Source organism: Salvelinus sp. IW2-2015, linkage group LG33 (genome assembly GCF_002910315.2).
Source record: "Salvelinus sp. IW2-2015 linkage group LG33, ASM291031v2, whole genome shotgun sequence".
Taxonomy (NCBI): domain Eukaryota; kingdom Metazoa; phylum Chordata; class Actinopteri; order Salmoniformes; family Salmonidae; genus Salvelinus; species Salvelinus sp. IW2-2015.
Window position 1 is genome coordinate 9,946,443 of NC_036872.1, and position 27,383 is coordinate 9,973,825.

At 43.1% G+C, this 27,383-nt stretch overlaps 1 protein-coding gene across 1 annotated transcript; it reads right to left on the reverse strand.

The window, feature by feature from the left end:
* Positions 1–6,641: 6,641 nt before the first annotated feature.
* On the reverse strand, positions 6,642–17,084 carry tmc1 (transmembrane channel-like 1). Its single transcript, XM_070436851.1, has 17 exons — positions 16,960–17,084; positions 16,049–16,139; positions 15,783–15,864; positions 15,387–15,493; positions 14,795–14,893; positions 14,494–14,636; positions 14,010–14,154; positions 12,127–12,321; positions 11,502–11,681; positions 10,904–11,056; positions 10,587–10,715; positions 9,902–9,969; positions 8,280–8,519; positions 8,034–8,159; positions 7,855–7,933; positions 7,246–7,410; positions 6,642–7,139 (listed from the first exon to the last, which is right to left on the reverse strand). The coding sequence occupies exons 1-17, from the start codon at positions 16,983–16,985 to the stop codon at positions 6,972–6,974; spliced, it is 2,196 nt and encodes a 731-aa protein (XP_070292952.1). The 5' UTR covers positions 16,986–17,084; the 3' UTR covers positions 6,642–6,971.
* Positions 17,085–27,383: the final 10,299 nt, after the last annotated feature.

A 27,383-nucleotide genomic window follows, 5' to 3' on the forward strand; every position in this document is an offset into this window, starting at 1 on the left:
ACCCCAGCCACGAGCTGTTCTCTCACTTACCGTCGGACAGACGTAGCAGAGCATGAGGTCTGATACCAACAGGCTCAGAGTCAGTCTCTGTCTACAAGCCATCAGACGGCTGAACACTTAAACTGGACTGACCACCTGCACTGATTCTCCACACCTTAGCACACATTCACTCCCTCATGCCCCCCCCCCCCCATACACACACACTCTATATACATTCATGCTACACACACATCACAACTGCTGCTACCAGACTGCTATTATACTGCTCAATTTATACACTTGCCCCATCCCCCAATACACGTGTATATATTGGACTATAAATGGTGCCTTCCTGTATTATACCTATGTTAAAATGTTTATTCTATTCTACTGAGCCATTTACTTTATCTTCATATTGTTATATTTTATTATTTATTATTGTTGTTGCATTGTCAAGAAGGAACCTGCAAGTAAACATTTCGTTGGATAATGTATACCATGCGTATCCCATACATACGACTAAAAAACTTGAAATTTAAAATTGAAACTACACAAAGAATACACAATGCACTCGCGCATTAAGCTTCATCACAAGAATAGCTTGTGTGCTTATGGTGACATGTCAGGGATGACCTGGTGAATAATGCATGGCAACCGGAGACATGTAGCGAAAGCAGCTAACGCAACTCTTCCTGTGATTATGTGGGAATTAATAGGGCATGATGCTGAAACCTAAGCCCCGCTGTATCCCTCCTCCTCTGGGTAACTCTTCTTCTCCCATCCCCTGTCCTTCTCAAGTTCCTGTCGAGACACGCCACTGTAGATGAACAGTACAAACCATACAGTGAGCCCTTTAAGATCAAAAGAGGAATGTAAGGCTGCTGCATAAATGACGTAAAACACCTAGATCCCCCGAACGCAGCTCACTCTCCAGATCCCAATTACCTGAATTCTAATCACCTGTTCACACACCTGTATGTCATTATCACACACTATTAGGTCAGTTCTTTGCACCCCATCATTGTAAGGTATTGGTTGTTTTGTGACACACGTCTTTCTGAGCGCTGTTTTTCCTGTGATTTACTCCTCCCGTGTATGATAGTTTTTGCCTGCCTCACTAATGATGCCTTTTGCCTATTCCCTGCCTGTACTTTAGCCTAACAGATTTCCTGTTATCTACCTATTGCCTGATCTCCTGGACTACGTTACTAGCATTTTCCCTGCCTGTACTGTTGCCCTTTTGGACCCCTGTGTATGACCTTCTGCCTGCCCCTAGACCCAGCTACCTGCCTCCTCCTGTGGTTGTCACGCCCTGGCCTTAGTATTCTTTGTTTTCTTTATTATTTTAGTTAGGTCAGGGTGTGACATGGGAAGTTTGTGTGTTTTGTCTAGTTTAGGGTGTGTGTATTGTTTAGGGGGTGTTGTATAGTGTATGGGGTTGTGTTCAGGAGAGAGTTCTAGGAAAGTCTATGGTTGCCTGGTTTGGTTCTCAATCAGAGACAGATGTCATTAATTGTCTCTGATTGGGAGCCATATTTAAGGCAGCCATAGGCTTTAGGTGATTGTGGGAGATTGTCTATGTTGAACGTAAGTAGCTTGTGTGTGCACTTTAGTTTGTAGCTTCACGGTTGTTTGTTGTTTTGTATAGTTTGTATAAGTGTTTCGTTTCGTGTTCATCTTCGTCGTAAAATAAAAGAAGATGTATTCATATCACGCTGCGCCTTGGTCCATTCATTCACCTCAAGACGACCGTGACAGTGGTCCTTTTCAATAAACACCTGCTGCGCCCTGCGCTTGAAACCAGCTCTCTATCTCCCCTCGTGTTCATTACAACTAAGTGTATTTTGTGTAGTAAGCTGTTAGTAGCCCATGTGCATCACCCTAATAATTTGGTTCCTTTCCCCCTCATAATTTAGCCTACTGTTCTGACTTGGTGGTGTACATGTAGCCTATAGCCTGTTTTAGAGAAATGTCATCATCAAATATTGTAAGAGCTTTCTTTGTCTGCATATATGCCCCCTATATTTATCCTACGGTTCTGATTTGGTGTACAGGGAGAAAACTGTAAGAACGGCCCATGTTCTGAATTCTGTCGCTGTACATTTCAATAGTGCTGAACAAATAGTTATATTGACTTCGTCCGTCCCAGCTCGCTCATTAATCTCTTAATCCAAATTACAGATTGCCTCTCATCCGCTCGTCGTCACCTTATGCCAGAGTTTGTACATCTCAATTGTCAGTAGAAACCACATTTGTTTAAGAATGTCAGCCATATAAGCTATGTTTTCTAAAAAGGCAGTAAATGAGGCTGAATGAACTGTTTCGCTGCCAGACAAGGCTCCACTGATAGCCAGGTGTAGCAGTGGTAAGGATTCCCTACATAGTTCTGAAAAGAAAGCTCTGCTGTTGGGACAGATTTATGAAGGCCCTAACAGTTTGTGGGCACCGTTTGGCACCGTTATAGTGCAATTAATGTATTGTTTGGTGTTGTGTTGTGTAGTGGCTTTGCTGGCATGCATCAAAAAAATTGGGGGAGTTTCCCCTACCAAGATTGACATGCTAAAATCGCCACTGGCCTTATGTAACTACATAGGACACAATAAAGGAAATCAATTACTGGTCAAAATCTAAATACTGCTCCCAGCGTTGATCAAAGCTCAGAATACTTATATTCTTGATCTGACTGAGTTCTAATCGCGTTTGCTTCTTTGTGAACCAGTTGAATCATGAACAATAGTTTGTTAGTTATGTTCGCCGAATTTTCCTCCCGGATTTGCCTTTTTAGCAGCACATTCACCACTCTCTCAAACGGCTAACTCCGACCGCTACGTAAAACAAACTACCCCAGCTCGTAGTTGGTTCAAAAAGGCAACTAGAGATGCTGCTGACAGTGTGTCTACAGACATTACATTACCAAAACAAACAAAAACTGTCTCGGAGAATGAATGCACAACTGGTAAATACATTTACATTTTTACATTTAAGTCATTTAGCAGACGCTCTTATCCAGAGCGACTTACAAATTGGTGCATTCACCTTATGATATCCAGTGGAACAACCACTTTACAATAGTGCATCTAACTCTTTTAAGGGGGGGGGGGGGTTAGAAGGATTACTTTATCCTATCCTAGGTATTCCTTAAAGAGGTGGGGTTTCAGGTGTCTCCGGAAGGTGGTGATTGACTCCGCTAGACAGATAGTCACAAATAGTCACTCATAGATAATATGTCAGCCAGTCAGGTTGCTAGCTGCCTGCAGAGACTTATATTGCAGTAAAGTTCAAGGGCTCTGTCTAGAAGGATGAAGCATGAAGCCAACTTTAAATGGAGCAGGAGCAAAAAATACACTACTAAGTGTATACATTGAACAAAAAATATAAATGCAACATGTAAAGTGTTGGTCCCATGTTTCATGAGCTGAAATAAAAAATCCCAGACATTTTCCATGTTGTGCACAAATTTGTTTACATCCCTGTTAGTGCCAAGATAATCTATCCATCTGACAGGTGTGGCATCTGTCTCTTATACACATCTAGATGTGTATAAGAGACAGTTACACAAGTGCACCTTGTGCTGGGGACAAAAGGCCACTTTAAATTGTGCAGTTTTGCTTCTTCACTTGCGGGATTGTCTGAGGGGGGTTGGGGGGGGGGGGGCTCAGGAGTACTTCTGTCTGAAATAAAGACATTTTGTGGGGGAAAACTCATTCTGATTGGCTGGGCCTGGCTCCCCAGTGGGTGGGTCTATGCCCTCCATGGCCCACCCATGACTACACCCCTGCCCAGTCATGTGAAATCCATAGATTAGGGTCTAATGAATTTATTTAAATTGACTGATTTCCTTATATGAACTGTAACTCCGTAAAATCTTTGAAATTGTTGCATGTTGCATCGATATTTTTGTTCAGTATAATAACTTTGCTTTACAGAGAGTAGGTTACTGAGACTGACAGTGATGTAGCGCTCAGTGTTGATGAGGCTGAGGCAGGCTGCAATGCATGCAGGAGGAAGCAGAGGAGACAGAAAGCGAGAAAGAAGATGGTACAGTGGTTCCCAAACTTGGGGCCCATGTAGCATCCCCTGAGAAAATCTTATCTTATGAAAAAATTGAGGGAAAAAAACGACGTTTCAATATGAACATCTCCATGTGGCCTATCTTCCCTGTAGGCCGACATCAAAACGCAATCAACAAGCAAACAATACAGTTGTAAAAATGTCGTAGGTTTTTGTTTAGCCGCTGATGCTACTGTACGTGTCAGTGAATCATTTCTCATATTCCCCGCCTTTCAGGAGTATAACATCACAATTGTATAGCTAATAGGCTAAGTGTTTATAGGTGGACTGAGGGGAATGAACCTACAGCAGCCAAGGTGATAATGGCTGGGGACACTTCCGGACCTCACTAAAACGCAAACCACGGTTACGGCCCTGTAAGGACAGTATCTATCAAGTAAGGAGTAGGAGGATAATGATGATGAGCGCGAAACTAAGTAAGGTGTTTGCCAGTGTTTATCGAAATCTGAGGATTAAGTGGTCTCTATAAGTGGTGTAAAAAAACTTGCATAGGTAGGCTTGTTACAATTACCCCCTTAACCCTTATTGGAGCAGTAGTTAGCAGGTCTGGGGATGATTAGGTGGCCATGATGGTATGAGCAGCAGATTGGGAATTTAGCCAGGACACCACAGTTAACACCCCTACTCTTACCATAAGTGCCATGGGATCTTTATTGACCACAGAGAGTCAGGACACCCATTTTAACGTCCCATCCGAAAGACAGAACCCTTCGAAGGGCAATGTCCCCTTCACTACCCTGGGGAATTGGGATCTCCTTAGACCAGAGGGACGAGTTCCCCCTACGGGACCTCCAACACCCCATCCAGTAACATCTGGTATCCCATCCAGGGACCGACCAGGACCGATCCGGCTAACTTCAAAGGCAAGCCAGCAATTGGATGCAGGGTGATTCCTGTTCAGCATGTTTTCCTGGACCAGTTGACCTGGGGATCATGGTTCCATTTACAAAAAGTTCTTAACTACTGTTTATAGACCTGTTGAGTCATGGACCTTTTGAGAACGTATGAAATTCTGCACACAATCTCTGATATCTAATTGGACAAGAAAATAAAGTAGACAGGAGGCCAGGTGGGAGAGAGAAATCAGTGCCTGTGATGCTCTGACGTTTCACTCTGCTCTTCATTACCGGTGGTTGTACTATAACATTGAGATATCCGGTAATCGAGAACCATGCGGTCACGGTTCAGATATCCTGCCCATTGTACAAACATGGCGGGAGACTGGGAGGTAGCCAAACAGAGCGAGGTTGGGTTGAGACAGCGGGCACAATGGTAGCTGATTACCCATATTGGGGGTAAGGTAACTGTGCCTTTGGATGATCCAGATTATACTATGCTAACCTTGACAATGAGCTCAAGAAATGCATGAACCACGCTCGTGTCTTCTGTTGTGACTAAAGACAAATGTTTCTTCACCAAAGAAACCAACCGGACCACCAATCATTTAAACATTTGTGTGGAAAAAATGGAGCTTAAGGGCCTGCGGTTTCTTAAGATCTCAAATAACTCAAATTAATACTTAATGATAACTGTCTATGAATTGAACATGAGCATTTGCAATGTTAATGGATTGTACTATGCGCCAGTTCTGGAATGAATAAATGTTAATGACATTATAGGATTGATTTCTCATGGTTCCTTTGAATTGGTTGAGTTGGGTTACACTGAAATAAGTCAGAGAAGCAGTGCACAATAAGTTTGTGTTTGACTGTTTGGGATGAAGATCAACATCTTCAAATTAAGGTTTATAAAGCCATGCAAGCTACAGTAATTAGATGCTGGTAGCTATATTACCCCCGATCTCACAGAGGAGGAATTACAGGATGATTAACAGATAAAAAACTGTGTCCAATCAGTGCACCAGAGTTAAGATATTGGGACACTCAGTATGTGGATCTGAGGACAGGGACACTCAATGAGTATGTGAAGCTTGGATTACTACAGAGATACTTGTTCAGGCCAAGGACCTTTGGTAAAGTTAACTGCGGTGCATGTCCAACGCTTCAATTTGTGGGAATTGTGTCCTTGTTTCCTTAATAGGGTTGGTTGATGTGAGCTGTCTCTCATTACCAAGTCACTGAAAACAGTCAGCATTTCAAGTTGATCATTGTATCCTGTTTTGAATATAAATGTACAAAGTGACATACATTGAATGATATTCCCCCTATGATGTAACCCTGCAGTTCAAATTAGAATTGGCAGAGGGGGAATTATTCCTATAATCTGCTCACAGACAACTTCTAAACTGCTGGCCAACCAAGAACATTCCCTGAATTGATGGTCTTTCAGTGTTTAATACAGGTTTTTCCCAAACTCAGTCCTGGGGACCCCAAGGGTGAGGTGTTAGGGTTTATTGCCCTAACACCTCACAGCTGATTCAAATGATCAAAGCTTGATGATTAATTGATCATTTGGATCAGCTGTGTAGTGCTAAGGCAAAAACCAAGATGTGCACCCTTGGGGTTCTGAGGACAGAGAAACCCTGGTTCAGTGCTTTAATAACTCTGTACAATGTAAGGTCCTTGTAAAACCGGATAATGTAATAACACAGGATATTATGTATGAACTCATCAGGTCCTGTCAATGCCAAATACATTTTATGTTGCTTGGTGTGCAGAATAGTTAGTACAAATTAATAAGAAATTCAAGAAATTCATCTATCACCAGTTCAAAAAGTTACATTTTTACAGTCACAATTCACATAACACTGTTTGAATAAAGGTCCATTAGAACTGTAATGTACAACCTGGTAATAAGGAATCAACTATTACCAGTCATGATACCTCTGGTGTTAAAGTCACTTCAGCAGTCTTTTACTTTCGGGTCTGCCTCTGAAATCAGAGTGACGTTTGTATATTCAGGGAGGTCTGTGTCTGTCTATAAAGTGCTTGCCATTTCCACATCTGTGACAGTAGTCATACTCAGTGTCTCTGGGAGTTTGGGACCCTCTGAACACTGGGTGCTGGTTGCCGCTGGTTACCTGGTAGGGGCCCAGGGATTCTGTGGCCCCTCGGGGCCGGGGGGCTGGTGGCAGAAGGGGGAATTTGATGGTCGCTCTTTCCTTGATGTGCTCTGTGTTCCTCACCCTTCTTTTCTCTGTCTTCTTAGAAAGGGACAAGATGAGAGGAGAGGTATGATGACATAACTTGGTGTGAATCACATTTTCAGATACTAAACATAAACAAAACTGCTAACTAAATGTCCTGTCACAGTATTCTTCTCACCCCTATAAGATTGCTGAGAGGCGTTGTTGTTTCTCTGTTGCCGCGGTGCTTCTGAACGAGCGTTTTGAGCCTCCTCTAAATCCATAGCAGCTTTCAGTGCTGCAATTTTAGTCTTCTTCTTGTTCTCTTCATTTTGCTGGAAGTAAAGAAGCAGCTACTATACAGGAATGGCCCAAAACTTTCTGATCGAGATTACAGGGATCACGGAATGTTTAGTTTAAGCAGTGTGGATGTGGATCCATAACTGCCTCTAATTCCCCACCTGAAAAAATACATGACCGGCCTCTCTGCCTCCTGCTTATGTTTGTGATATTTGTAATATTGTAGCTTAAATATACTCTCATATCCTAAATAACTGACACTTCCCTATAACATTTTGAAATATTTATTGAAATCGGAGCAAAATGGGCTGTCCATCAGATGATGTAACCTCAGCTGCATGCAGGTGTGTAGATTTGATCAGTTTAGAGAAATTATATACTCTGGCAATTGCTGCTCTCTGGTGGACAGACTATGTCAGTGCAAGTACCACACGGAATATAATAGATACTGTATCAGCGTCAGAACCTTATTGACTTACGGTTTGAAGTTTCTTCTTTAACTCCAGGTTGGCTTGCTTGTAGCTTTTGGATGTAGACTGCAAGTAATAAATGGCCAAACTGTGTGGGGGGGGAACAAATACCAAATCTTTTATTTTACATTGTTATCTTGTATATAGCCTGGGGACTGCCCTGTGGGTCATTAGCCCTGACTACTCACACCATCAGCAGTAGGAAAGGCAGCACCAGGCCAGGGTTGGAGGCGTAGCTGAACACCTTCCCAAACCAGGCAGGGAAATCAGATTCCAGCGTCTCCTGGATCACATCAAACATGCGGCTTTTCCCACTGCAGTGGAGCAATCAGAGATGAGAAACTGTCATCACACAACAAACAACTGGAGTGTGTGTGTGTGTGTGTTTACATGCATGTCTTGTCATATACAGAATGCAGGTGTTTTTCTGTTACCTGAAGGGGCCACAGTCGAAGGAGGGGGGGATAGTGACTATGGTGTAGATGGCGGGCAGCGTTGAGAGGAAGAGGATGACCAGTAGCATGGCCATGTAGAAGTTGTTGGAGCCTGAGGCCTTGAACACCCTCTCCTGAGGAACATTACAGCACATGACGGCCCAGCACTGCAGGTACATTGACACATGCAGTCTCAGCACGTTCAGAGCAGGCAGGCAGGGGGCATAGAACGCACCCATCCTAGCAGAGAGAGAAAGGAGGGAGTTAACCCTTAAGGGGTTGGGGGTTCTACTAAACATATGGAGTTGTTTTAAGATGGTCATACCAAGGATCATTTTAGCTATTTGATTGTGATTTTTAGGATCCTTTAAGTATCCACCAAAAAAGATATACAAAATATTTGATGAAACACTGAATTTGGCCTTACTACTATTAGCCCATAGAAACACATTTTATTACAGATTCAGAAATGGAAAAACAGATAATAACATTTTTATCAAAAGGAAGTTTGTTTTACAGATACAAGAAATGTATTATCATTATTAAGATCATGATCCAAATTATTCATTTTTAACCTTATAAAAAAATATATAAATTGTCTCTAAACCACTTCCATACTTCCATTAATTTGTTCAACTGGTACCGGACTAACTTCAGACGAGTTATTCGTTTGTAGGCCAAACCGTTCGGACGCTGCAGACGTTTCTGTGAGAAGACCGATTATCGGGATGTCTCATGGTCTGACAAACATCGCTGTAGCTCGCAACCTTCCACCGCAGATGCGGAAGGTCGGCATTGGTGGATGCGGTAGATTGAGATACGGACAAAGATAGATATCTCTAGTTTAAACAGACAGATTTTTATGGGGATTTTTTGTATTATGCTTATTAGATATATGCGGGGCGCGCACATCGACTCTAGGGGGTTTAAACAAGAACTGCATATGATAGGGGATGGACTGTCACGTAGAGCAGGTGTGTTGGAATGTGATATCCACACTGCTTACTTGCAAGTTCAATTTATTTATTTAAAATGCCAACATTTTGGACCACTGCTCTGACCAGCACCGGCCAAAAAGTGTATTCCCCTGAAATATCTAGTCTATCATGGGCTACTGTGACAAGTTAGAGCACACACATTATAATTAATAGAATGGACAGTCCCACTATAAACAAACCAAAAATGTATAGCTTACATTAAACCTTCATAAGCAGCTTCACAAATCATCTATACACTTGCTTCTCAGCCCCACCGGGGGGCAGACTTTGAGTATGTGACTGCAGAGCGCAGAAGCTACAAGGCATAAGTGTGTATTGCACCCGCGGGCGCTCTGGTTTGAATATACAAACGTCACAAGGCAAAACTGCTGCCAAATGTCCTACAATGCCTTCAAATGCATGACCAGGTTGCCTAAATGCAAGGCACATTTGCAGCCCCTAAGTTGTTGCTGAGAAGCTCTTGCCTTGTTTTTAAATGGATAATATCTGTCTATTTTTGTACATCAGTCCCTGTATCTGTTCATTTAATTCTACATACCAGTGGGACACCTAGCCTTACTTTACTATCAGAAGGCCTCTCATACGTGGAGGTGCCACAATAAGATTACAGCAGCAACTGCCTACCATATCATGCCTTGGTTGAAGATCAGGCCCAGGACATTCCCACTGACATCGAACTCTGAGTAGGAGGGCTTACACAAAGGAAAACAAGAATAGTCAATGTCGGTGCAATTCATCAAATCAATGACCAAATCAGTAACACTTGAAGGGGCTATACATAAGGCATTATAAACTGGGTGGTTCGAGCCCTGATTGCTGATTGGGTGAAAGCCGTGGTATATCAGACTGTATACCACGAGTATGACAAAACATTTATTTGTACTGTTCTAATTAAGTTTATAATAGCAGTTTATAATAGCAATAAGGCACCTCAGGGGTTTGTGGTATATGGCCAATATACCACAGCTAAGGGCTGTATCCAGGCACTCTGCGTTGTGTCGTGCTTAAGAACATCCCTTAGCCGTGGTATATCGGCCATATACCACACCCCCCCTGGCCTTATTGCTTAATTATAACACATCTCTGAAACCAGTCATGGCACCTTTATGGGTTTTGCAGTATCATTCATAACAACCTTCATCCCACATTTATTCAACATTATTCAACAGACCAGACTTCAAGTAAAGTGTTGCCCCAAAAGCAATATCAATGCAAGTCAATGCAATGACAAAATGGACTTGAAGTGTGGCTTAAACGGAGGGCAAGCCAAAATACAGAGTAGAGCAAAGTGGTCAATCCAGAGACTTACAAATCCAGCCTCCAAGTCCCAACACCAGCAGTAGTTGAGGAAACGCACAAGCACAGCACGCAAGAAGTCACCGATCAGCAGCGTGATGTAGGTTGTCATAGTATCCGACACAATGAGTCGGACAAACTCCTACATATTACCCAAAGTATATTAAATGGCAAATAATACACACATCATCACAGTACATTTACGCTGTAAAAACGACACTAACATACACAAAATAATCATGAATGCAAGCCCCCCTTCCAATTCACCCAAACAAAAAGCTATTTATCATTACCAGACCTGGATTCAAATAGTAATTTACCATTCATTACCTGTCCCACCATGGTTTCCCAGCAGGGTCCTCGTGGGATGTCGGCAGGGTGGACGGTGATGGGAGGAACTGTGCTATTCGCTCCCAAGGTCCCATTGTACAGACTGGCCTCCCACATAGTCATATTAAGCTTCAGCACCTCCTCCTCCTCCCGCTTAAATCAACAACAACAAAACATTTAGTGCTCAATTTAAAGACAGGCGTCGTATCAGCCTGTTTCCCATCTACAGTAACAGTGGGCCGACACTTGCGTATGAAAACCTCAGGTTTAAACCAGAGGTTTAACCAGGCTGCAGGTTAAGACTAGTAACTCATTTGTTTCCTTTGTGGGGAAAAAAAACAAAGGAACATGAGAGGGTTACACTTGTTCTAATAAAAGTGAAAACTAGATGATGATAAAATGGTGTAAAATAATCATCTGAAAATAACCATAGAATACGTTTTGGGGTCATTCGTATTCCTATTGTTATAAAACCCTTTACAAAGTGTTCAAGGAACCCTAGAGGGTTGTTGGTAGAACCATTAGAAGATAAAAGGATTGTAGGTAGAACTCTTCATGGGGGTACGTGGTGTAACTAGCCACAGGCTTCCAGATTTACTTTGAGGTTGATCTCATCCATGAGTGCGATGATGAAGGTGTAAAGGTTCCCCAGGAATAGGGCGAAGATGCGTCCCAGCTGCCACTGTAGAGCAATGCGGGGGTGATAGTTCTCTAGTGCACTGATCACGTCAAACAGCATGGGACAGAACATCCCCAGGAGGGACATCACCATGTTCACCTGACAGACAATAACACGCAATACAATACAGTATACTGTTATTCACACCTATGAATAAATGAATATAAACTCAGTCACACAGACACGCAAGAGCATACAGATCCCACAAATAAACATAATTAATCAAGGTACTGATTGCAAACACATGTAAATCAGAAAAGGCTGGTGGGAGGAGCTATATGAGGACGGGCTCATTGTAATGGCTGGAATGGAATCGATGAAACGGAGTAAAACAGGTGGTTTCTATATCTTTGATGTGTATGATATCTGTTCCATTTATACCATTGCAGCCTTTAAAATGAGCCCATCCTCCTATACTCCCTCCCAACAGCCTCCTCTAAGTCAAACACACACACACACACACACAAACACACACACACACACACACACACACACACANCACACACACACACACACACACACACACACACACACACGCATGTACCTCATTCCTCTCCCACCAGCTATGGCTCTCCAGTCCCTCTAAAGCAAACTTCTGGGAGCGACGCACCACAAAGTAGATGAGATATCCACTTCCTGCTAGACAGCACAGCACCAGGAAGTTGGCCAGAACCCGCAGAAAACGGGTCAAGTGGATGTTGTCATCCTTCCTGCTCTCCTGTTCCTCCAGAATGGCCTCCTAGGAAGTTGGCATCACAAGGGCAGAGAACACACACACACATACACAGACACACATGCACAAACACACACACACACACACACACATACACAGACACACATGTACACACATACACAGACACACACGCATAGAGAGAGACAACCAATCAAACATTACCATACTAATGTATAACAGGGTGGAGGTGCCTTTATTAAAGTATACAGAGTTGTCATGTGAAATGTGTATGCTTTCCTATTGGTCCGTTTGAATTAATTGCTTGTGTGCACCTGATTTGTTGCAGGAGTGGCTCTGGAGAATGCACATCTACCTGTTCCTACAAAATGGTACTGCCTTTCCTGAACAGGATAGAACTGCTGTTGTCTCCGAGTCCCACACCAGACCTATGTTAGCTGCAAACTGACATTCATTCACAGTTGACAAATCTTCTGTCCAGTCTCTGTGTTGTGTATGTGTTCATTGTAAAGGGTCTATCAGAGTACCAAACGTGTACACGTATGCAGCAGTGTTCTAGAATATTGGATGGTTGGCATTCCTACTTTCGAATTATCAGCGCAGCTCAAGACATTTCTGTCAACACATTCAAAGGAATAGAGGACGAGTACTGGGAGACGCAGATATGGGACTCATACCTACCTCACAATGGGACTCTGGACTATCTCGTCTCAGCATCTGTGGACTGTGATTTACATATCCTGAGTACAACTTGTGTTTGGTAGCTGTGGGGACTTGGAGACCGCCAGCAAAGGTGTAATTGTACAGGGGCTTGATTATCTATTGCATAAAGCACTTTAAGTCTTTATGACCCTTTTGATATGTACTCTTACTAGATGCGTTGTGTGAAGTTTGCTGTGCTTAGACTTGTTATCCTGATATGTGCTGTACCTGAGCTACACTACTTGAGAATTGCATATTGCATGTTACACTGAAATTATTATATCTGATTTTTGATTGCCACTTTAAGCCCGTCAGCCTGTACAGCTTGTAAACTATTTTAACCTTAGTTGTTTGTAATAAACAATATTTTTGATAATCCTGTGTTGTGTGAATTCCATACCGGTACCCAGTTCAGAGGGGTATGCTATGAAGCAAGCTAGATCTACTCAGGGAAGGGCCAGACTACCACATTTGGGGGGTGTTTATTAATACAAAAAGGTGCTATTAATATTAGCACCTTTTCCCCATGCCTATCACTATTTATATTTTATTCAGTCATACAAAAGTTACATTGTGTGAAGTTTAAAGTGCATTATTTCATTACTAAATGTGTCATGTGATATTTTAGCATGACTATTTTTAACACACAAAAAAACATTTAATAAAATATTGAATCAGTCGTCTTCCTCAAATGAAGGGGATGATGACAGAATCCTTGCGAGAGGGACTGAGGGAGGGAATCTGAGTTCATTGGTCCTCTACTCGCAGCTCAGTCATTTCATTCAGGGTAAGTGGAGTCAGCTGTGAGTTAGCCTGCCCCGGAGCGGTTAGTTCTGAAGGATTCGTTGCCATAGAAATGTACATGGCTAAAAGGTGAGCCACTCTTGTATGACTGGTTATCCCGAGTTGAACTCAAAAGTTGACCAAAGTTACCTCGCTAACTCCTCAACCCTGTTTCGTATGATACCCCCCTAGGTCTCTATTGACCCTGCCCTATCCTAGTACCTGTGGTTGTTACACTAACATGTGTTTACCTTAAAGCTGGTGGTGATGGAGGCAAACTTGTTGTCGGCTGTCTCAGGGTTGCCGATGAGGTAATCCCAGCTGGTGAACATCTTCCAGCTGAAATTGAAGTTGTTGTTGTCTCCGCCCCCGTCCTCATTAGCATTCCGGGCCATACTTTAACACGTTTCATAATAAACAGAAGAAGCGTCAACAATAACATCATCAGAAATCATCGGATTTGACTGAGACTCTATCTGTTTCTCACTGGAAATGTCATCAATGTTTCAAAAAAATATATGTCACAATTGGCAGAAAGTGCACACACCAGGGTCATTTTCAATAGGCACCAAATGGAATACAACAGACTGAAACAGAGAAGGACCTGGACTTGTTCAATACGAAACGCTTATTTTAATTTCCTGTTTTTGCACAACCTTGTCGAAGTCCCCTGGTGTGTGGGGGAGGGGGGGCTTTGAGGACCACTGAGAGACCAGTAAACATACAGGTACTCACGTCCTTATCACCACCATATAGCTATAGGCCACAGTTCCCACGCCAACCAGGAAGTAGGAGAGGGGCATGCGGAACTTGAGCCAGCCAATAGCACGCTGGCTGTTGTAGTAGCCATAAAAGAGGACAGAATACTGGGCGTAGCCCTGCGACAAACACATGATTCAGATTTCATTCAGTATTAACAACTTCTTGACAACTTTAACAACACCATGCACGCTGTGCGGCACACACACATAAAGAGTCATGTTAGTGGTAACATTACACAGTGGTCGCATTACACAAATAAACAATTAGTAATGACCCCAAAGTCCCATAGGACAGCAAAGTCCATGGCGTTGGCTTCGTCAGCTCTAGGGACAGTCTTTCTGGGCATGCTACCATACGGCCTGCCCATCAGAGCCTAGACAGAGATAAAGAGTTTAAAGCATGTGTAGGTGCTTGAGATGCTACTAGAGCCTGCCCACTAAGACATCATTTCAATGTTTAGTTTTGATTTACATTTGGTTGAGTTGTCAACTAACATGAATACAACCTGAAATCAATGACAAAAACGTCACCATGTCATTGGGTTTAGGTGAAAAGTTGGGAGAAAATAATATGAAATTCCCTTACGTTGATGACTTTTTGCAAATCCAATCAGTTTTCTACATTGATTCAATGTCATCTCATTGAATTGTTTTATTGAAACGATGTGGAAATAACGTTGATTCAACCAGTTTTTGCTCAGTGGGTGGGGCCTCCTTTATAAATACAGTAAATACAAATTCTTCATTTTCATATAAAATTACTGTATATGAGGAAATGTGAATTATATCATGTCTACACCGAAGTCACAAAATTCGGGCCTTAAATTCGGGCCCCAATTCTGATTTGAAGATCAAATGGCCCCCTACCTCTGGCACCATGACCAGGCCAAACGTCAGCCCAAAGAGGATCATGTTGATGCCATACATCCACCTCAGGAATATGAAGTAGGAGGCAACCGAGGAGCCAAAATGGCCTGTAGGAGGCACAAAAACACAGTCATGGTACTGTGTTTCATCACACTGAGGAGATTTACATAAATCAGTCGATCACAGAATGACTTCCAAGGACTCCAAGGGGATCGGCAAGAGGGCCCCAGGGGTCCTCAAAAAAGTGATACACAAATTAGAGAAACAGGGTGTAAGGAACAGAGGTAGCTAGCTGTGTGCTAACCTTTTCAGCCAAGTTGAGAGAAAAAAGACAACCAGGAAGCACCAACAAAACCTTGCAGGGATACAAAAGGAAGAGGTAAGAGACATACTTACTCTCAATCTCTTTGATTTTCATCTCCCATGGAACGCAAGCAGTTTTGAAGTTTTCAAAGTCCCTCTGAAACTTCATCCATTTCTAACAGCAAAACCAGCAGTGTCATGGAATAGATCCCACATAGGCTTGCTGACTATACTTGTGTTGTAAAGGATCATAGATAACTGGTAGCATAAACATGACACAATAAAGAACACATAAAAACATTGGTCCAAGTATCGACAAATCAATGCCTTTGTTACCTATAACAGATGACTGTCCTCACCTTCAACATCATGACTTTATATGCGTACAGTTTTCTGCTCTTTCCTTTCCCAAGAGCTCCCTCATATTTCTCCACAAACTCATGGGACTCCCTGTGAAATATGAGGCAGGATTAGTTACTGGTACCGGTACTGGTAAAATAAATATAATCATATTGCACCATACTCCATGCTCTGGCTACTCTGTGCTCCTCCAACGTGCTAAACATTAATACCCTTTTCACACTACCGAGCAGAGCCAAACAAAGCCGGGCTGTAATGTGCTGGCCTGGCTATGCATCGACTATAATTGCAGGGACCATGCTGGAAAGGACAATGTGACAGGGAAATATCTGAGACCACAAAATATGTTTCGGAATGGAGACATACTGTAGAGATGGATGGACTTGCCACAAAGCCTGTTTTAGCATGGACAGTGCCATGGAAGGCTTTCAACATTCTACATTAGTCAACTGGGTGAGACTTTCCATGGGTTAAGGAAGGATCACTCAATTCCATCCAGGTCACTAGGAGAGATCAGCCAATGAATCATACTCCTAGGCAACCATCCCAGCATTGCAGGTGGCAGTAAATTACTAAACCAGGCTTTATGCCTGTTCAGACGATGGCCTTTTCTCAATTGCATACTCCTCGCATCCTCTCTCCTCATCTCTTTCTCAAAGTCCATTGGATGAGGAAGCCAGATGTCCCTTTCAGTTTGTTTATTAACCGCCAATTAATCCACAGAAGTAGAAGAAATGGACAACATTAAAAAGGCGATAGCACTCAATGGCACTGCCCACTGAGGCGTCTAATGGCAAAGATAGGTGTACCCTCTTTCCATTTTTATGGGTCAACTCAACACAATAGTGTGAAAGGGGTAATAGTTTAGGGGGGAAATGCATTCGCTTTAGAGTTGGGGTTATCTCAGCACCGTAGAGTTAGCAGTTTCTTCCTCATGGCCCAAGGCTTTCCTCTTAGGGTTGAGATAAGTTTCTTCCTCTCATCCACTTCCTCCTTCAGCTTCTCCAACTCCTCGGGAGACAAGACCTCTGGTTTCTCCTCTCCCTCTTTCTCTTCCTCATCCTCCTCTTCCTCAGTTGACTCATGCTCTGAACTGAGACAGCAAGAAAAGTAGTTTTGTTTTTGTTTGTAAGGTTGGTGAAGGTAGAGGGCAACATTTTTGTCACACAAAAGATAATTATAGAGATTCTTATCTGCAATCCGCAATTTAATGTGAAACCTTTTTAAACAACGTGCATTATGATGAGCCGATTATTTAACCATGAAGAGTTTAATACCCTGCACAAGGAATGTCATGATGCACATGTGATGATGGGTTGTGAGCTGTATATAAACGTGCAATGGATAACTCCAGAGTGGCTCAATGGTCTAAGGCACTGCATCGCAGTGCTAGAGGCGTCACTACAGACCCTGTTTCGATTCCAGGCTGTATCGCAACTTGACGTGATTGGGAGTCCCATAGGGCGGCGCACAATTGGCCCAGCATCGTCCGGGTTAGGGTTTGGCCGGGGTAGGCCGTCATTGTAAATAAGAATTTGTTCTTAACTGAATTGCCTGGTTAAATAAAAAAACTTCACTGCCCTTTGCTCATACAAAATGTTAGCCACAATGTTTTGAAATGTAAAATGCAATGCCAGATTGTACGCACAGGACCTTACCTTGTCTCAACCCTTCTTTTCTTCTGTTTCTTCTCAACTTTCTCTCCTCTTCCATTGTCCTCCTTTTTCTCATCTTTTTTTGAGTGTCCATTTTTCCTCTTCCCCTCGGTATCCCCATCCTCCTCTCCTACAACCTCTATCTCTTTTTGCTCCAGTTTTCTGGTGTTTTCATTGCTGAAATTCTTTTGAATTTTAGCAACCGTGTCATTCTTTACTTCTTCCTGCCTCTCATCCTCTCCCCCTTCCCATTTCCCTTTCCCCTCCTTATCCCTCTTTTTTCGTCCTCTCCTCTCCTCTCTTTCTGGTCTGTCCTCCAATTCCTTTCCTTCTTTTCTTGCACTGGAAGCTCTTCTTGCTACATTTCTTCTTCTCTTTCTGTGCCTATCTTTCTTTCTCTCCTTCTCTTTTGCCCTCTCCTGCCTCCCATCAGAGTCAATAACTGTGTCCTCTTCATCTGCAGTAAAAACACAAAACAGAGACATGGCAGTCGTCATACTAATATTTTAACCAAACAATAATATTAGAATTAAAAAATACGAAACAGGAAACAAATGAAGGGGTATCTCCTGCCACCTAAAGTTTCTTTGAAAACACATTCACTGCTAGAATAAGATGAAAGAGAGGGAAAAGAGATAGACATGCCAGTAGGTGACAGATAACCAACCCCAAAAGGACCCCTAGCCCTGTGAGATCTGAGTGGAATTTAGATGTTCATTTTATATTAGCTCCACCTTGCCCTCTGATAGGCTAGGTGTAATTTTCACCATAAGGCTTTTACCTGTCAAATCCTCTCAGATCTCCACACAATTTCATAGAGGTAGGGTCTTGACTGGGGATTGGGCACAAGAGTCACTTCTGAAATGGAAGATTGTTTTGTGATTTGTTGAGGGACAGGCACAGGCAGCATTTCAGTTTAGTAGGTACTCGCACTCAATCAAACCATAAAACCGGCTCATTTTTTTGTTCAGCCTTTTTAGCACTTTGCAATGTTACCTTTTGTATTATTTCGGGCAGGGAATTCAATTTAAGTATATTTTTGCATCGTCTTGTTTTTTTCTTCCTTTTTATGGTTTGAGTGCAAGTACCTACAGAACTCCACAGATATTTTTTCCCTCACACACCGGCCCCCATTCAGTCCTAGCCCGAGCACAGACCTTCATACTGGCTTTCCAGAGGTAGCATTTCAGCCACGTTTCATACACAAGATACTGTACATTATCAACTGTGACTCCTGTCCATTTACTCTATTCCTTAACATACCACCCACTCTGCTCTCTCCCATCCTTTTTGCCCTCCCTCCCTCCCTTCCTCCGATGCAGGCTGTTGTCAGAGAGCCCTATTAATCCGGTGGTAATTGGGGACACAGGTCGTGAGAGGGGGACTGAGGAGTGCACAGGGTCGTGTGACGAGGATTTAGGCAGTAAGAGTGGGGAGCAGAGAAGGAGTGTTTCCTGACTTGGACACAATGCCACATGTCAACACCTCCAGCAGCCCCTCTCTAGTATTCCCCAGCCAACCCAGCCCCTGATAAGATACTGTGAAAGCTGGTATACTTTACATAGAAATAGAATGACTAGAAGTGTGTGTAAACCAGAGGGATTGACATGTCTTGCCAAATCAGGTGACCTTCACTGGGGCAGAAGAGGAGAGACTGGGTGGAATTCAACCGTAAAGCATTTCCATTAAGACCAACAAATCTCTGTGCACACTGCTGCGTATTGCATCCTGTCTGTGACATCTCGCCAAACTTTTTCAATTTGTCATTCGAATTCAACAGTTGTACAGGGCAGGTACGCCAAGTTAACATTTTGTAGGCTTGAAAATGCAATTTGTTTATTCTCCTCCAGCCTTGGTGAAGTGAAAGCTACTACATCATTTTACTGTACTTGCTGAAGCAGAGAGTAAAGGTATGCTGCTGCATGTGATTGACAGTTGAAAGAAGGTATCAACAATCACCCAGCCCAAGGATCTACTCACCTGCATCCTCCAAGCCAATGCTGACTGTGGGTTGAAGAGAAACAGTCATTCAAAACAGTTGTGTATCTCATATGTTATATTCATGGACATGGTGGTGATGACAAAGACGAGGATATCTAAACAACTGAATCCATTGCAAACATTCGCAGTGCGGTGCTCCCACTGTATCATTTTACCTACCACTTATTAATGACCTCAATAAGGGACAGGTAAAGTGATGCGGGAGGTGACAATATGAGGACCTCAAAGGCAGTCAACTGGAGGAGAGGGCTCAAGCCTGTATTCATAAAGCGTCTCGGGGCATGGGAGTGCTTATCTAGGATCAGTTGTAAGATTATAAGAACAGGGAGGACCTGATCCTTAATCAGCACTCTTACTCTGAAACATGTTGTGAATATGGGCCCAGGAGAGTCTGGGTCAGACGAGAAAGCTGCTGACGTTCGACGGGATTCAGGCTGCCTGTCCCCCTACAGGCTGACGTGTGTTATTGCAGAGAGTGCCTGTCCCCCTCCAGGCTGAGGTGTGTTACTGCAGAGTGCCTGTCACCCTCCAGGCTGAGATGTGTTACTGCAGAGAGTGTCTGTCACCCTCCAGGCTGAGGTGTGTTTCTGCAGAGTGACTGTCCCCCTGCAGAGAGACCCTCCAGGATCCTCATGACTGACTTAAAAGAGGAGCTAAATATCTGACTTAAAAGCCCGCTGAGTCGATCATGGGCAGAGAGGTGTATGGTCTTCCACCCCTGAAGATCGCTTCCCACCTTACCAGAGGTATACGTAATGTTAGAATAATTGACTGAAGGGGTGGGCAACATCGAGGCTCGAGAGCCACATTGGGATTTCAAAATTCATATCATGTGTCTGAATTCATATAAGCTGTTAGTGTTCAACGTTCCTTTGGTCGAAGGTATACAAAATAAAACATAGTCAAGCATCAAAGCTAGAATCCTTAGTTGCTACATTCTTTTTGGACTCTAATGTATTAGATTTACCTATTGATTCTTAAAGAATATAACTTATAAATGTCTCATGAGCTTAGTTCAACTGTCTTAACCGATCAGAACTCAAAATATAAGCTTGTTTAACTCCAATGTTTGTAAACAAAGTAAATGTAAACAAACACTGTATAGCCTCAAAACATGGTTAAAACTATAATTGTGATATCATGGATAGTCAGTCACTGCATCCATAGCGGAACATTCATTTGAGAGTGGTTACATTTCTCCAGGCCCATCCCTCATCTTTTAACCAAAACAGTTACGGATTTTAGCATTAAATGTGGATTGTTTGCGTGGTCATTGTCCTGTACTGTATTGTTCTGGGGGATAGATAAAGGGGGACCTCTGACAGAGTGAACAGATGTCACTGGACAGGCTTTATTTCGTTTGTATGTGTGTCCGCGGAGTAACCGGAGTGGCGAGCGATACAGGGGTCATTACAGACATACAGAGCACATACACACAAAGGACCCAATGAAGCCTAATGATGCATGGCCTGCAGCAAAAGCAGTCCAGGAGAGAAGGGGAGCAACTAGGGGTCAGGGGGCATTACGCCACCTGCCCTAAATTCTGCCCTAAATATGTGTGTGTGTGTGTGTGTGTGTGTGTGTGTGTGTGTGTGTGTGTCTGTGTTGTGTGTGTGTGTGTGTGTGTGTGTGTGTGTGTGTGTGTGTGTGTGTGTGTGTGTGTGTGTGTGTGTGTGTGTGTGTGTGTGTGAGGATAAGCCTCTGATCCTCTTCTAGTCTTCAGCTTACTGCAAAAGGTGATCACATTCTGAGGACTGAATTCATTGTTTTTTTATTGCTCATGACTCGATGCGATCGCGCAAATGATCATAAAACGGGCTCTGATAATATGAGCTGGTTTTCATTGTAAAATCTAAGTTAAAAAAATTGAAACAGTAACATTATACTGACATTCAACAATATAGGGCCATAGGCATCATTATAAACAACATATTCCACAAACGCAATAGCAAATGGACCCAAGTTTTTAAGCATATAAATCTCCTTAACATTTTACCATTTGAGTAAGCTCGGAAACAGTACATATCATTACAAATGTCCCCTGGGTCCAGGTAACATGCAGTCTGAAAGATATGAACAGAAACAAAATCGGGAAATCTTACTGTCACTCTCTGAGGTGATTAGACTCTCCCGTGGCATCCTCTTTTTTCTCCTCTTCCTCCTCCTCCTCCTCCTTAGTGGTCTAGTACGACTGTAGCTTAGTGTGTGTCCCACATGTACCTCTCTACACCTACCTGCTGGTTCCTCAGAGGGGGAGAAAGCAGCCACCCCATCCCGGCCCACCCTGACCCAACCCAAACTGGGAGGGGAGTGAGGAAGAGGAGGGGGGAGGCGGGGAGGGGGGGCATGATAAGGCATCTCGCATGAGGAGTTCACTTTTCCCCCGCCACTCAGCAACCCAAGGCGGGGACAATACAAGGCCCGAAACCCTAGAGCCACGCAATTTCACTACCTGTGAATAATTCATACATGAGTTATGACTGCCTTTATACAGGGAAGGAGAATGGAGATGCTTTAAAAAGGGTTGCCGATGGAACACTGTGGGACGTGTTGATGGGAGTCACAGATTCCATTATGCATTGCTCTGCTCCATTCTCAAACGCAGCCAAATTCATAGATCTGTCCGAAAATCCGCGTGACAGTATTTTCCCTATTTTGTTCCCTCTGAACATGTATTATCAAATGAGTTACATGTAACATTTCCACCTGCAACTCTCACCAGATGTCAAATACATACTTTACCAGTAGTAGCAAAAGAATAGAAATCCATGAGAGTGAAACGTACTTTTTAGAACACAGCGCAACCTGCTATTTACCATTTTTACCTCTAACTGGCCATTTTATGCTTTTCTAAGCAGTGTCCATCAAAAATAACATGAAGAAATCAAATGTATGGGTTTCATGTTGCTCCTTAGTATATCAATTCACAATCACCTCTGTAATACATGGTTCTCTCTCAGGCACAGCATATGTTAAAATATACAACATGTGTGAAACGGGTTAACCTGGACTCAGTTTTTCAAAACTTTTCTGCTCGGATTTCGGCAATCGGATTGAATTCAATCTTATAATTGGGTATTTCAAATCTGAAACAAGACAATCTGATCACCCGTATTGGGATTCGGTTTGGTATTCAAATTTGACCTTTAAATGACGTTAAATGTTTTTTCAAAACTCAAGGGTAGTGATTAGGAAAGTTCTGATGCCGAAAATCTGGATAATCTTGATCCCTTTGGAAGCGTGGATTCAGGGTGGATTTAGAGAGGTGAAAGGCACTACAAGCCAGATATGTCAATGTAACTAAGGTGGGGAGGTTTTAAAAAACATTGTTACATCTGAAAACCAAAGGTTAATTATGTTAAATTGACTGCAGTACAGGCATGTGATCATTTATTTTATTGAGAAGTGTCAAAAAAATGCTTGAACTTAAAATTGATAGGCAGGCTCTATATTTTTTTATATTGTATTATACTGAACAAAAATATAAATGCAACATGTAAAGTGTTGGTCCCATGTTTCATGAGCTGAAATTAAAGATCCCAGAAATGTTCCATATGCACAAATAGCGTATTTCTTTCAAATTTCTCAATTCCACACAAATTTGTTTACATCCCTGTTAGTGAGCATTTCTCCTTTGTCAAGATAATCCATCCACTTGACAAGTGTGGCATATCAAGAAGCTGATTAAACAGCATGATCATTACACAGGTGCACCTTCTACTGGGGACAATAAAAGGCTGCACTAAAATGTGCAGTTTTGTCACACAACACAATGCCACAGATGTCTCAAGTTGAGGGAGCGTGCAATTGCCACGCTGACACAGAACTGTCCACCAGAGCCATTGCCAGAGAATTGAATGTTAAGTTCTCCACCATAAGGTGAGCATCTGCCCACTGAAGTCGGTTACGAAACCGAACTGCAGTCGGGTCAAGACCCTGGTGAGGACGACGAGCATACAGATGAGCTTCCCTGAGACAGTTTGTGCATAAATTCTTCAGTTGTACAAACCCACAGTTTCATCAGATGTCTGGATGGCTGGTCTCAGACAATCCCGCAGATGAAGAAGCCGGATGTGGAGGTCCTGGGCTAGTAAGGTTACACGTGGGCTGCGGTTGTGGATGTACTGCCAAAGAATTTGGCAATACGTCCACAACCTGTCTCAGAGAAGCTCATCTGCATGCTTGTCGTGCTCAACAGGGACACTTGACGCGACTGCAGTTCGGTTTCGTAACCGACTTCAGTGGGCAGATGCTCACGTTTGATGGCCACTGGCATGCTGGAAAAGTGTGCTCTTCATGGATGAATTCCGGTTTCAACTGTACCGGGCAGTTGGCAGACAGTGTGTATGGCTTTGTGTGGGCGAGCGGTTTGCTGATGTCAACGTTGTATTATGACACTAGGCGAGACCCAAATGCAGACACAGGAGGCAGATGGTTGGAGTTTAAGATGTTTAATAAATCCAAAAGGAATAGGCAAGAGAATGGTCGTGGACAGGCAAAAGGTCATAACCAGATCAGAGTCCAGGAGGTACAGAGTGGCAGGCAGGCTCGAGGTCAGGGCAGGCAGAATAGTCAGGCAGGTGGGTACAGAGTCCAGAACAGGCAAGGGACAAAACTGGGAGAACTAGAAAAAGGTGAAAAGGCAAAGCAGGAAAACAGGAAAAACTGCTGGTAGGCTTGGACATACAAGACAAACTGGCACAGAGAGACAGGAAACACAGGGATAAATACACTGGGGAAAACAAGCGACACCTGGAGGGGGTGGAGACAATAACGAGGACAGGTGGAATAGATCAGGGTGTGACACGTTGCGAAAAGAATGCCACATGGTGGCAGTGTGGTTATGGTATGGGCAGGCATAAGCTACAGACAACAAACCCAATTGTATTTTATGGATGGCAATTTGAATGCACATGAAGGCCCATTGCCGTGCCATTCATCCACCGCCATCACCTCATGTTTCACAAGGGTCAGTACAAAATTCCTGTAAGCTGAAAAGGTCTCAGTTCTTCCATGGCCTGCATACTCACCAGACATGTTACCCATTGAGCATGTTTAGGATGCTCTGGATCAACGTGTATGACAGCGTGTTCCAGTTCACGCCAATATCCAGCAACTTCACACAGCCATTAATGAGGAGTGGGACAACAGCCCACAGACCACAATCAAAAGCCTGATCAACTCCATGCAAAGGAGACGTGTCGCGCTGCATGAGGCAAATGGTGGTCACACCAGATACTGACTGGTTTTCTGATCCACACCCCTACATTTTTTACAAGGTATCTTTGACCAACAGATGCATATCTGTATTCCCAGTCATATGAAATCCATAGATTAGGGCCTAATTAAGTTATTTCAATTGACTGATTTCCTTATGTGAATTGTAACTCAGTAAAAGAAAATGAAATTGTTGCATGTTGCGTTTATATTTTTGTTCAGTGGTCACTGACAATGTAGAAGTAGTAACTAGACCTGTCCAGTAGAAAGCAGAGTGATAGTTTAAAGAGCTAAAAATAGCATGAAAAAGGTTGCAAAGCTAACGGTAATTTACTAAAGTTTAAAGAATCTTCAGTAATTTTGGTAATTAACAGGTAATATATGGCAATCTATGAGAACTTTATACTTGAATCACTTTAAAAAGTGTATTCATATATATACAGTCGTGGCCAAAAGTTTTGAGAATGACACAAATATCAATTTCCACAAAGTTTGCTGCTTCAGTGTCTTTAGATATTTTTGTCAGATGTTACTATGGAATACTGAAGTATAATTACAAGCATTTCATAAGTGTCAAATGCTTTTATTGACAATTACATGAAGTTGATGCAAAGAGTCAATATTTGCAATGTTGACCCTTCTTTTTCAAGACCTCTGCAATCCGCCCTGGCATGCTGTCAATTAACTTCTGGGCCACATTCTGACTGATGGCAGCCCATTCTTGCATAATCAATGCTTGGAGTTTGTCAGAATTTGTGGGGTTTTGTTTGTCCACCAGCCTCTTGAGGATTGACCACAAGTTCTCAATGGGATTAAGGTCTGGGGAGTTTCCTGGCCATGGACCCAAAATATCAATGTTTTGTTCCCCGAGCCACTTAGTTATCACTTTTGCCTTATGGCAAGGTGCTCCATCATGCTGGAAAAGGCATTGTTCGTCACCAAACTGTTCCTGGATGATTGGGAGAAGTTTCTCTCGGAGGATGTGTTGGTACCATTCTTTATTCATGGCTGTGTTCTTAGGCAAAATTGTGAGTGAGCCCACTCCCTTGGCTGAGAAGCAACCCCACACATGAATGGTCTCAGGATGCTTTACTGTTGGCATGACACAGGACTGTTGGTAGTGCTCACTTTGTCTTTTCCGGACAAGCTTTTTTCTGGATGCCCCAAACACTCGGAAAGGGGATTCATCAGAGAAAATGACYTTACCCCAGTCCTCAGCAGTCCAATCCCTGTACCTTTAGCAGAATATCAGTCTGTCCCTGATGTTTTTCCTGGAGAGAAGTGGGTTCTTTGCTGCCCTTCTTGGCACCAGGCCATCCTCCAAAAGTCTTTGCCTCACTGTGCGTGCAGATGCCCTCACACCTGCCTGCTGCCATTCCTGAGCAAGCTCTGTACTGGTGGTGCCCCAATCCCGCAACTGAATCAACTTTAGGAGACGGTCCTGGCGCTTGCTGGACTTTCTTGGGCTCCCTGAAGCTTTTTTCACAACAATTGAACCGCTCTCCTTGAAGTTCTTGATGATCCGATAAATGGTTGATTTAGGTGCAATCTTACTGACAGCAATATCCTTGCCTGTTAAGCCCTTTTTGTGCAAAGCAATGATGACGGCACGTGTTTCCTTGCAAGTAACCATGGTTGACAGAGGAAGAACAATGATTCAAAGCACCGAATTGGATCCCTTGTTCGTACCCCCCAGTGCAATTTAACTTATCCCAGAGAATGCTCCAAGACGCCTCCTGTGGAGAAGAGCTATTCAGAGTGGACTTCTAGTCCGTCTCAGGAGGCGCTTCCGAGTATATTACTCGCTAATGTTCAGTGTCTGGACAATAAAGTAGACGAGCTCAGAGCGAGGATCTCCTTCCAGAGAGACATCGGGGACTGTAACATACTCTGTTTCACGGAATTATAGCTCTCTCCAGATATACTTTCCCCATCCAAACAGCCAGCTGAGTTCTCAGTACTTCGCGCAGACAAGAATAAAGAACTCTCCTGGAAGAAGAAAGGTGGTGGTGTATGTTTCATGATTAACTACTCATGGTGTGATTGTGATAACATACAGAAACTCAAGTCCTTTTGTTCACCCTACCTAGAATACCTCACAATCAAATGCCGACCGTATTACCTCCAAAGTGAATTATCTTCGGTTATAGTCACAGCCATGTATATTCCCCCTCAAGCCGATACCACGACGGCCCTCAAGGAACTACACTGGACGTTGTGCAAACTGGAAACCACATGGTCTGACCAATTGGAATCCATTCTTCAAGATTGTTTTGATCACGCGGACTGAGATATGTTCCGGTTAGCCTCTGAGAATAACATTGACCTATACACGGACACGTCGACTGAGACAAAATGGAGACACAATTCAATGGCTCAGACACGAGACGTATGTGACAGGGTCTACAGATAATCACGGATTACTAAGGGAAAACCATCCATGTCGCGGACACCGACGTCT

Coding starts and splice junctions, on each gene's coding strand:
- tmc1 (XM_070436851.1), bottom strand. CDS start 16,985: ATGAGGAAGAAACTGCTAACTCTACG. Junction 12,322..14,009: donor CCATCACCACCAGCTTTAAG/GTAAACACATGT, acceptor CCAACTTCCTAG/GAGGCCATTCTGGAGGAACA. Junction 7,934..8,033: donor CCTTTCCTACTGCTGATGGT/GTGAGTAGTCAG, acceptor CCCCCCACACAG/TTTGGCCATTTATTACTTGC.